This window comes from Pygoscelis adeliae, unplaced genomic scaffold (assembly GCF_000699105.1).
Source record: "Pygoscelis adeliae isolate BGI_AS28 unplaced genomic scaffold, ASM69910v1 Scaffold14, whole genome shotgun sequence".
In the NCBI taxonomy this organism is placed as follows: Eukaryota; Metazoa; Chordata; class Aves; order Sphenisciformes; family Spheniscidae; genus Pygoscelis; species Pygoscelis adeliae.
The window spans coordinates 15234777-15246401 of record NW_008825109.1 but is presented as its reverse complement, the minus strand read 5'-3'; the positions used below and the strand labels follow the sequence as shown (position 1 = coordinate 15246401).

General features: G+C 41.1%; 1 protein-coding gene across 1 annotated transcript in view; it reads right to left on the bottom strand.

Moving 5' to 3' along the window:
- Positions 1-2380: 2380 nt before the first annotated feature.
- The window catches only part of NCAM2 (neural cell adhesion molecule 2), a 156073-nt gene continuing 146828 nt past the window's right edge, over positions 2381-11625 (bottom strand). Inside the window, exons 17-18 of the mRNA XM_009327895.1 lie at positions 8157-8276; positions 2381-2492 (exon numbers count right to left, since the gene is read on the bottom strand). Of these exons, the coding sequence (XP_009326170.1) occupies positions 2381-2492; positions 8157-8276 (232 nt within the window). The remainder of the gene's footprint in view (positions 2493-8156; positions 8277-11625) is intronic.

Here is an 11625-nt window from a genome sequence, read left to right as displayed (position 1 = left end):
CTAACCTTGTGATGGCAGGTAGCAGAGGAAAGGATGTTTCCTACCTTCATCCTCATCCTGGTAAAACTACTGCATAAGATGATGTGGGTTGCAGATGTTCAAGCCACAGCAACCACATTATTCTCAACTGCTGGAATTTTCCAGGTCCCTTCCTTGCATTTCGATAGAGGGAGAAAGCCCAGCTGCAAATACATACTTTGTAGAAAGAATATATATTCATATATATAAATGAGACATCTGGTTCTCTTAATTATAGGATAGGGGACAGTCCTGCTCACTGTGTACTTACTCAGAAAGAAACAGGACAGAAATTTAATAGACAAGCAGCTATTTGGTAGTACTGTCTGCTCAGTATGTGGAGCAACAGTGAGAGGTCATAAAGGAATGCCTTCATCTTTCCTTCACCCAGAAGTAGTGCCTTAGCATTTAAAGAAACTTCTTTGCAGCAGTTTTAAATTATTCTCTTTCATGACTTTCATCCCACATTGCTATCTCCTCTTACCCATTCTTTTCACTTTGGTACTGGTTTTGTGGGAACTTGGCCTCTTATCCTAGCCACACCAGTGGTATGCCTCTGTCCTCAACTACTTGGTTCATTGTAGGTATTTCCCAAAGTGAGGAAAAGTTGTAAAAAAAACCATAAAATGACTTGGTTTTGAAAAATAAGAAAGATCTATGAATTAAATATATCCTCCTCAGCTCTTTCAAATGCACTAAAGCTTGGGTGAACAAGGTTAACCCATTTTCCTCAAATTTAAGGACACTCTTTTACATTTCACTTTCAGCTTTACTGCACAAAAGTCAACCACTTTGCCATGACTACAAAATATCAGCTAAGGGTTGATGACATACTGTGGGAAATTGGAAAGTGTAAGCACTTCAAATACGAGCAAAATTTAGATATAGCATGGAGAGGGTGTAATTTGCTCAGTAAAGGTACACTTAAACCTCAGGTATGATGTAGATGTGGAAAATGTACAAGGTACTCTACAATTTACTCCTGATAAGTAGAATTTTTCAATCTAGTTTTCTATATGGTTTATCTACTTCTTCCAAAGCAAGACTTTGAAGAGTTTGGTAAGTGTGGATACACTTTGCTGGAAAGGAAACAAAACATATTGCTCTAACTAGTGGCACCATTAAAGCAATGATAATAAATACGAATGAATTTTGCATCAGATAAATCAGTCAAATTTCAGAGTGGTGCATGTTAACTAGAATAATAAAAAAGATTATCTTAAGGAATGCTTGACAAGAAAAAATGTATTTATACAAGATGCTATTAATTAATAAGTTAAAACTGTTCCTAACTGTTTAGCCAAAGTCCTCCTTTCCATCTGTTCTTAGGGTTTTTTTGTTAAGACAAAGGGTATGAAATCATAAAGGAACAGGTGCTACTTTAATAAGGCCAACTTTTAATATTTCATATACTGATTTGGGGAGAAAATGTATCTACTACACCAAAATGCAGTTCTATCCCTTGACTAAATGGTTAGAACTAAAAGAAGAACAAATACTGTATATATATAATTATGTTGGGACCAACAATTTGAGTTTGTGTTTATTGTAAGGTTTCACTTGAAGCCAAGATTATGATCAAAAAAGAGTTTTCTTTTCACACCTTTGCTGCATCTTAGTTCATATGCGACCTCCAAAACTTTAGTACAGAAAACCTGAAGCACTGAAAATCCTGGAGCCTTTCAGAGTCCCACTTATGTAGTTAGGATGAGGCCAACATACTGCTACAAAATATTTAGCTAATTTTATTTAAATCTGTACATTGTGGTATTCAACTTTTTATTTTACCAAAGAACCCAGGTGAAACTGCAGGTGGAGCTGGCTCTATGTTGAAGAGTGTCTTTTTTTTGTTTGCTTCAAGTGATAAGCACAGCTGGAATGACTACTGAGTGTCTGCCAGTGCTAGGTCTTAAACATGATACTGAGACTGGTTTTCTTTTTTTTTAAAGGCAACCTAAACTTTTGTTTTATTATAAATGGAGACAAATACAGTAGTATATGGCACTTTATGTATGTAGCTTGCACTGTAAGATCTGGAGAGACCTGATGTGTTCTTTGTGGTTAGGGGTGCTTTGTAACTATTCTTCTAAATAGACATACTTTGTCATATAATAAATTACAGTTCTTATTCTGCAGATTTTTCAAATTTATATCATGGGACTTGGTGTCAGCAAAACTACATACTAAAACCATTAACAAAAAAATAGAAAGGAACTGTAGACAGAAATTGTTTCATCATATGTACACATGTACTAACTATTCCAAGCTTAAGTTTCCCGAGAAATTATGGTCAGCTGTAAAGTTTTGGTCACGGGGTGACTTCAATCCAAATGCATTATCCAGACAGCTGTAGTTTATCTTATTATGCTTTGCTATCATCTTCTTTTGACTGGATGATGTCATTAGAAACTTTGATTTCTATGGTTTCTGGATTTAAAGCTTCTTTCCCATTTTCCTCCTTTAGTGGCAGCTTCCTATCAGAAGAAAAGAGGAATCATGGTAACACATAAATAACACATAATCTGGAGTTTAAGTCAACAACGTATGTATTGCTTACACAGTTCACAGTGTTTCTAAAAACATAATTTATTGTCAATAATGTATAATTATTTTATTATGAGCACTGAGGTTCTTTGCTTTTAAAGAAATTCATATTAACTCCTTCTATTTCTATAAAGCCAGAAAAAGCTAAATGGCACATAAGAACTTTGTTGCTGCCCAAAATGCAGTTTCTTCCATAAGACAAAAGAAACAATAGAATGCCAAATAACTTGACCCAAGACAGTACAGAGGTATGTGTACCCTAGGATACCGTGAAAAACTTACAGTCAAGTCTTTTGATGAATCTAGATTATACTCTTTTTTTATGTCTGTTTCTAAATGTAAATTCAATTGTATATGAGAGACGACATCTATCGTTGGAGGTTATGCCAAGACATAGGTAAAGGAAAGAACTTCTTATAGCACAAGGACGTAATGGAAGTTATTTTATTATTTAGAAACTTCTACAATTTATTTTTGCTAGATCACACAATCTAGCTGCATTAATAACTTATAGGTCTTTTAAGACTAACGTAGTGAAAACTGAATAGTTTTATAATCCTTAATTCCAATGGAAAGAGAGTCCCCACCCTTACTTTACAGGAAAGACAAAACACTGATTTCATTTAAAAAGGTCTTGAAAATCATTGATTCCCTACTGCCGGTAGTTAGCTGTCAAATATATTAATAATAACTGTTAAATGTTTCAGTAAACTTCCACTGTGATTGCTTTGATGTCCCAAGGAGCAATATACTGTTCAAAACCTGCCTGAGGAATCCCTTAGGAATGTCTTGTAATAACAGTGTTTAATAACAACAAATAAAACAAAGCAATACCCAAATTCCCAGTCTTATGAAATTTAGGCTGTTTGAAACGAACTAAGAAAGTTGCTGTTTATCTAGAGGTTAAACAACGAGCACAACCTATATCTGAGAGAAATCAAAGAGAAGACTAAGTTGTTCTATTACAGTAAAATATGTGGGATATATATCAGCTGTCTGGCTTTGAGCACAGAGGGAGGTCCCTAGTAATTGTCTGTTTCACAAGGCACACCCAAAGGAAACAGATTTCAGCCCACAACACGATGCCTGAAAGAATGGAAACAGCGGAATCAACACAAATCTATTTTTAAAACAAGATAAAACACTGGGGCAGAGGAAGCGCAGCTCATGAGATGCATTTTAGGTATGCAGGCACCTGTGTTAAATGCAAAGCACTTAAATAGTATTAAAAGAAAGACCTAATTTAGTCTAGTTTTATATAAAGGCAGAGTAATTTCTCAAAAGATGGTGCTAAAAGGGAGGAAATATTTAGTCAAAGTAAAAACTGGGCAATTTACAGAATTTACTGTGTGGAAATTTAAATAAATTGGTTTTGAAGAAGTGGATTAAGAGCATGTTACAAATAATTTCAAATTATTTGAAATAGGAAGATTTGCTAGAACCCTGTTGAAAGATACTAGATATTACTGAAATCCATGTTCATGCAAACAATGTGATAAAATTAGCCTTGTTTTCAATGCAAGCAAGGAAAAAAAAAGAACTACAAACAAATAAAATGTTTTACAGGTTTTCCTCATCAAAAAGTCCATCCACAATTCTTTGCCCTTATTGTCTTTAAAATTTGTGGGTTTTTTTTTTTTTATATATGATGTGAAGTTATCAGTTCAGTTATTGTTAGACAGTATCCTCTTTGACTATGAAAACATCTTTGTTATTTTGGAATTTTCCTCTCCATTTGTTTCAAATATTAATTAATATTTAATCTTTATTAACAGATTCAATAATTTTCCTCTTTTAATTAACTAAATCAAGTTTAAATGTTCTAATTACACCAATTTTCCTACACCTATTTTTTCTTTAGCTACATCTATTTAAAATAATTTTATATTTTTCAGCTGGACAGACTAATCCTTTCAAATCTTAAAGCATTTTATAATAAAAGCTTTTTAGAAAAAAACCCAAAACACTAGAGAACTTTAAAAGGTTCTTTTGCTTTAAGCAGATGCTGTCTGTTATCAATCATTAATAATATTGACTTCCTCTAGCACTGCGTGTGGCCTAACTGCAATAGTCTGCTGATATTACCCATACAAAACTTTAACTAGAATATTTACTTTCCTGTTTTATAGGAAAATGGCTGCTAGCCATTTTGATACGGGAATTCACCCAGCTTCATTAATACTAAGAAAAACTCAACCAATACTCGAAACACAATAATGTCAGACTAGGGATGTAATTATAGTACCACATTGCGTGTGGTATTTTAATCATATTACAGAAATGTAATATGAAATGCACAGCTTAAATTGATTTCCTGCCAGCATTATTAAAACTTGTTGACTTGCAGGTAAAAGTGCTCTGTGCTCATCTGTCACACATGGATCCCAAACCCGGCTTTGACAAGAATCATCTGAGATAAGGTAAAACATAGACTGCCGAATAATATGTTGAGCAATATAATGAAAATACTCTATTATTGTAAGAGGAAGTCACCTCTTTATTAATTATTTCCCACAAATGCATAAATTGCATTTAAAGTTCTGAGTATAATTTGGTATTATTCAAAATAATTCAGCTAATTATTCAAATATTTCATCTAATTTAAACTGAAGACTTATCTCGTATACATTGAAGACAGCCACAATTAGTCAGAATGAATCCAACCTTGTATGAACATTGCCTGCCTGGAATGTCCTTGAAACTTTTCCTTCCTGCAAGCTAAGCTCTTCCCTCCAAGATCCCTGTTGGTCATCCTCGCCCTGCCCAGCATGGGCCTTTATGGCTGATAGCACCTGTTGTTGACAATGCATTTTTGTGTTATTCCTACTGAGAGACTTACTTCTACCCTATTGCGTCCTTCTTTCCTTTAGTGGCATCCCACCCATACTTTATATTGCTTCTCTGTTTCATCAGTTATGACCTGTGTCTGAGCAGAAGGTCTTTCCATGTTCCCTTAGCACCAGTGTCCCTTCACATGTCCTGATTGCATGATGCTCTATTCATCTTTGGTTTCCTAAGCGACACTGCGCCAAATCTTTAGCTGACCTCTGTCCAGCTGTACCTTGGACTGCTACCTTTTGCCATTGGTTGTGGGAGAAGAAATTACCGAGAAGGAAACTGTCATCATTATTAATATCTCTTAGCAGTCCTATTCTCCCAAGGACATAATACCCATCAAACTCCTTATCAGTTGTTCCTATGATTTAGTTATTTTTTCATGCCACCAGTGACTGATTCTTTCCCCCTTCTCTAAGATAATAAAACTTTTTTTTATTTTAACTTTCTCATATTTCACTCCTGTCAGCTGTTCTAATGACTGGGACAAGCAGGAAGAACTTAACCTTTCCTGGTATCAAGTCCCTTGCTAGGTGCATCTCATTTGTATTTGCAAGATCTGGTGCTACAAATAGTCTTGAAGCATGAAAAAATGTGGCTCTGGTGCCTCACCCACTAACATATCCAAGGCCCACTGGACTTGTACAATGTTTACAACTACGTTCCCCTGACTCCTTAGATAACTGTGGGTTCTCTACAGTGCCCCTCATTATAAAGCCTAATATGAAGAGCAAACATATCACTAGTCATTCAACAAATTCCATAATTATTTATTTACCACAAGTTTGAAGTCTTCAGGTACAGGTTCTTTAAAGAAGTATATAGCTTAATGTATAGTTACTTAACACACACCCCATTTACTACAAATGCCAAAGACAGACAATAACACAGGCTTTTTTCTTATTAAAGGTTCTGGCTTTTGCAGTTCTAGATAATGGCAAGGAAGGCAATTTTCAGAAAGATAAAAAGACTGTTTTATAAGAACATCCTCTCCTTTTAAAAAACAACTGTGATTCCATCAGATAACCAACAGGTGAGTTTCTATATTTACTACAGAATTGTCTTCGTAGCCCTGACAGCTTTAAGATCTCATGAGGTAGGAGATTTTCACACATGAAAAGCTTTGGGCTCAAACCAAAGAAACTTGGAGCTTTCTTTAGTAATTTCAAATCAATCAACTTTTGAGGCTCAGAAATGAAACTCTTGAGCAATCAGTTCATGTCCTTTAACACCACTAGGTGGGCTCTCAATAGAAGGAATGGTACCGTCATCACCTTTGTTGAAATATTAGTTTCTCTTCAAACTAAATTTTCAGAAGAAAAAAAAAAAACATCAGAAGCTCTCATTGTAATAATAAGCTTAGCAAAATATGAGCTTGCTTGTGCCCTATCACAAATGTTACCTTATCCTCCACACAGGTATTGAAAAGTGCTATTCAGGTACAAACACCACGTACTCTACCCAGTTTAAACTGTTCTAGGGGCTGCAGCAGCAAAATGGAGGAGAAGACCTGACTGCCAGTGCCCGGGATCCCTGAGCCCAAGGCTGGTCCCCGTGACTCAGGAAGCAGCCGGAGCCTGCAAGCCTGGGCGAGAACCACTACAGTTTCTGTGCTGAGAGCAGCTTACAGGGACAGGAAGGGGGCATGAGGGAACGGAGCAAAGTGGCTGCCCTTCAGTGCTATTAATCCAATTATACCACGTGGACTTAAATACTGAGCTAAGCTCTCAGTTTTGTGAATGAAAGCAGGAACGGACCACCCTGTGAGGAGCTGGATTTCTGGAGCATGGGATCATTGTGCCCTACATACAGGGTGTGTGTGGGGATGTGTGTGTGACTAAGGCCATTCCTGAGAGTCAGGAGATTATTCCTGCAGAGTGGTTAATAAATGCTGTGTAGGTGGTAAAGATCAGTTGCACCCGACTTAAAAAATCCTTGTACTCCTGCTCAGCCACCACTGCAGGGTCAGGAGGGCTGGGGGGGTGAGGTGTCTGCGGGTGCCAGGGCTGGGAGAGAAGGTGGAAGGGCTGTGACCTGCCTCTGCTGGCCGTGGTTCTCCATGGGGTTTGGAGGTTAGCCGCGAGCAGCAGGGGAGCATCAGGGGCAAGCTCAGGTGCAGCCTGAGAGCCACAGAGCGCAGGCAGAGCCTTGCCCTCACCCTCCAGCCCCTGAATGCAGCGGGCAGAGCTGGGGGCAGCAGCAGGGGGTCGGTCTGTGTCCCACCGGGGCCAAGGCTGAGCACAGGCTGCTGACAAGCCTGAAGCTGATGTGGGGCTCCTGGTCCCTAGGCAGGGCCAGGGCAGGCCAGGGCAGGGCAGGCCCCCCGGCCCTGACACAAAGTCTGTTTTCACCAAGAGCACAGGAGAAGCTCCTCGGGAGCCAGGGCAGCAGGGAGGGCCAAAAAATTTCCCTGGATACTTGCTAACCTCCAAACAGGTGGTGGTGTAAAGATATGCTGCAGGATTGGCACTATCATGGTGTTGCCATCCTAGGGCTGGATAACACCCAGATGTGGTTGTACTCTGGGTCACAGAAAGAAGAGAAAAATGTCTAGTGATAACCTCAGCTGTTGTATGTGGGGTACCATTGGATCAATTATTGTAATAAATAAATAAATAAATCACACTTATACACTGCGTTGCCACAGCACACAATTCTGGTGATGCTCTGTATCTCCCTCTCAGAGCGCGGGAAGCCCAGTCTGTCCTCACAGCCAGGAGGAGCTTGTGTGAAACTCTGGGGAATGTCAGGCTACTTACTCCGGTTCTGTGAGGGGAGTTGTCTCATTTGGCTCATTTACTGGACTCCCATCTTCATGACTGGTAATTCTTTCATCCTCTGTTCTCATTTCCACTATTGGCTCTTTTGATCCATCTTTCCTAAAAATTATCAAGAGTCTTAGTCTCATCATATTAACGACATACATTGCACATAACTAATTACCAAGATCCCTTCTCTCAAAAGTCAGCAAAGAAAAGGCAGAACTAATTATCAGTGACTAACACCACCGAGACACATTTAACAGCGTGTTCCCAATTCCTTGAAGTCTTCAAAGCATCCTGTATCCATGGTTACTTACCTAACTCTGCAAACTTCATGGATTAGCATCTCAAAAGAGCATTTTGTTTATGACTAAATAATAAGACAATGGGCTCTTCATGGGAATAGATGTAAACTTTCCTAACCCAGTATAATAAATATCTGACTTGATGCCCAGTTATGCTTGAAGTTTTCTGGCAGTGTAAACAGCCTTTATGTTAGTATACACATTGCAGAAGTGTACTTTAATCTCCTGAGATTGTGACAATCCCAGCTGCCAGAACAGTGTAAAAAACCCTTATGTGATAAGAATCTGGCCCCTTCTGCTCACACTGGTAGAAGAAACTTTGTTTTTATGTCATATTTCCCCCATTTTAGGAACAAATGCTAGCCTCCCACATGTAAGTAAATGAATAAACTTTGTGCTAATTGGACAATGAATTGTAAGGAAGATGGAGCAGTGAGTATTGTCATTATGCTTTTGCTGATAATCATAGAATCCTAGAATAGTTTGGGTTGGAAGGGACCTCTAAAGCTCATCTAGTCCAACCCCCCTGCCGTGGGCAGGGACATCTTCAACTAGATCAGGTTGCTCAGAGCCCCGTCCAACCTGACCTTGAATGTTTCCAGGGATGGGGTGTCCACCACCTCTCTGGGCAACCTGTGCCAGTGTTTCACCACCCTCAGCGTAAAAAATTTCTTCCTTATATCTAGTCTAAATCTACCCCCTTTTAGTTTAAATCCATTCTCCCTTGTCCTCTCGCAACAGGCCCTGCTAAAATGTCTATCTCCATCTTTCCTATAAGCCTCCTTTAAGTATTGAAAGGCTGCAAGAAGGTCTCCCCGAAGCCTTCTCTTCTCCAGGCTGAACAACCCCAACTCTCTCAGCCTTTCTTCACAGGAGAGGTGTTCCATCTTTCTGATCATCTTCGCGGCCCTCCTCTGGATCCGCTCCAACAGGTCCAGGTTCCTGTGCTGAGGGCTCCAGAGCTGGACACAGCACTCGAGGTTGGGTCTCACCAGAGCAGAGGGGCAGAATCACTTCCCTCGACCTGCTGGCCACGCTTCTTTGGATGCAGCCCAGGATACGATTGGCCTTCTGGGCTGCGAGCGCACATTGCTGGCTGATGTCCAGCTTTTCATCCACCAGTACCCCCAAGTCCTTCTCCACAGTGCTGCTCTCAACAGTATGACCATGATATGGAAATAGCTGCTCACTGCTACAGAAGTATTAACAATATAAGTACTAATTAACTTGCATATAATTTTATTCTCAGAAGGCAGATCAAAGGATAGCCAAGATATATTTGATATTTCCAAACCAAAACCTCTTTCCATGTAAATATTTCATCCCTATTCCTGTCATCAGATCAGGAATTGTATCCTGGAACTTCATTAGCTGCAGTCTGGAAACACAGGGTAACTGAGTTACAGATGAACAATCACTTTTATATTTAACAGACTATTTTCTGGACCTGTGATATTCTAGAGAGCAGTCAGACTGCTATGTGCCATAGTAAAGACCTAGTTAAATCCTTGTCCAATTCATATCTCACATTTTCATATTGTTCCTGAGAAGATAATTGTTAAACAGGCTGTTACAACTGCAATAATCCATCTATTCAGGAAGCACCTGGAAAACTCTACCATCCCCTGGTAGGTATCCTCAAGGAAAATCTTGGTAGTGTAGCACAGAAAAATATGTAGCCAAGAAGTTGACTAGGGAAGAATCAATGGGTAGAATTTAGTTTGAGGGAAAGGCTGTGGATGTGGTCTACCTGGACTTCAGTAAGGCCTTTGATACCATCTCCCACAGCATTCTCCTGGAGAAGCTGGCGGCTCACGGCTTAGACAGGTGTACTCTGCGCTGGGTCAAAAACTGGCTGGACGGCCGGGCCCAGAGAGTTGTGGTAAATGGAGTTCAATCCAGTTGGCGGCCGGTCACGAGCGGTGTTCCCCAGGGCTCAGTATTGGGGCCAGTTCTGTTTAATATCTTTATCAATGATCTGGATGAGGGGATCGAGTGCACCCTCAGTAAGTTTGCAGACGACACCAAGTTGGGCGGCAGTGTTGATCTGCTCGAGGGTAGGAAGGCTCTGCAGAGGGACCTGGACAGGCTGGATCGATGGGCCCAGGCCAACTGTATGAGCTTCAACAAGGCCAAGTGCCGGGTCCTGCACTTTGGCCACAACAACCCCATGCAGCGCTACAGGCTTGGGGAAGAGTGGCTGGAAAGCTGCCTGGCGGAAAAGGACCTGGGGGTGTTGGTCGACAGCCGGCTGAACATGAGCCGACAGTGTGCCCAGGCGGCCAAGAAGGCCAACGGCATCCTGGCCTGTATCAGAAATAGTGTGGCCAGCAGGAGCAGGGAAGTGATAGTGCCCCTGTACTCAGCACTGGTGCGGCCGCACCTCGAATACTGTGTTCAGTTTTGGGCCCCTCACTACAAGAAGGATGTTGAGATGTTGGAACGTGTCCAGAGAAGGGCAACGAGGCTGGTGAGGGGTCTGGAGAACAAGCCTTATGAGGAGCGGCTGAGGGAGCTGGGGTTGTTTAGCCTGGAGAAAAGGAGGCTGAGGGGAGACCTCATTGCTCTCTACAACTACCTGAAAGGAGGTTGTAGCGAGGTGGGTGTCGGTCTCTTCTCCCAAGTAACTGGCGAAAGGACGAGAGGAAATGGCCTCAAGTTGCGCCAGGGGAGGTTTAGATTGGATGTAAGGAAAAATTTCTTTACTGAAAGAGTAGTTAAACATTGGAACAGGCTGCCCAGGGAAGTGGTTGAGTCACCATCCCTGGAAGTATTTAAAAGACGGGTAGATGAGGCGCTTAGGGACATGGTTTAGTGGGTATGGTGTTGTTGGGTTGACGGTTGGACTCGATGATCTTGGAGGTCTCTTCCAACCTTTAATGATTCTATGATTCTATGATTCTATGATCTCCATCCCCGGAGACGCGTGCTGGTCCTGGACATACGCACCCGTGGGACACCCCCCCCGCAGCAGGCACGGACGCCCACCCATGGGACACGACACCAGGGGACACGCAGCCGGCGCACAGGGACACCAGGGACACGCACACCCCTCATGCAATCATTCCAGCTTTATTGGTGGAGCCAGGGCCGCGGTGGTGCGGCGGCCGGGGGGTCTCAGGGACACTGGCTCCACAGACGCCCAGTGCTGGGGTCTACTC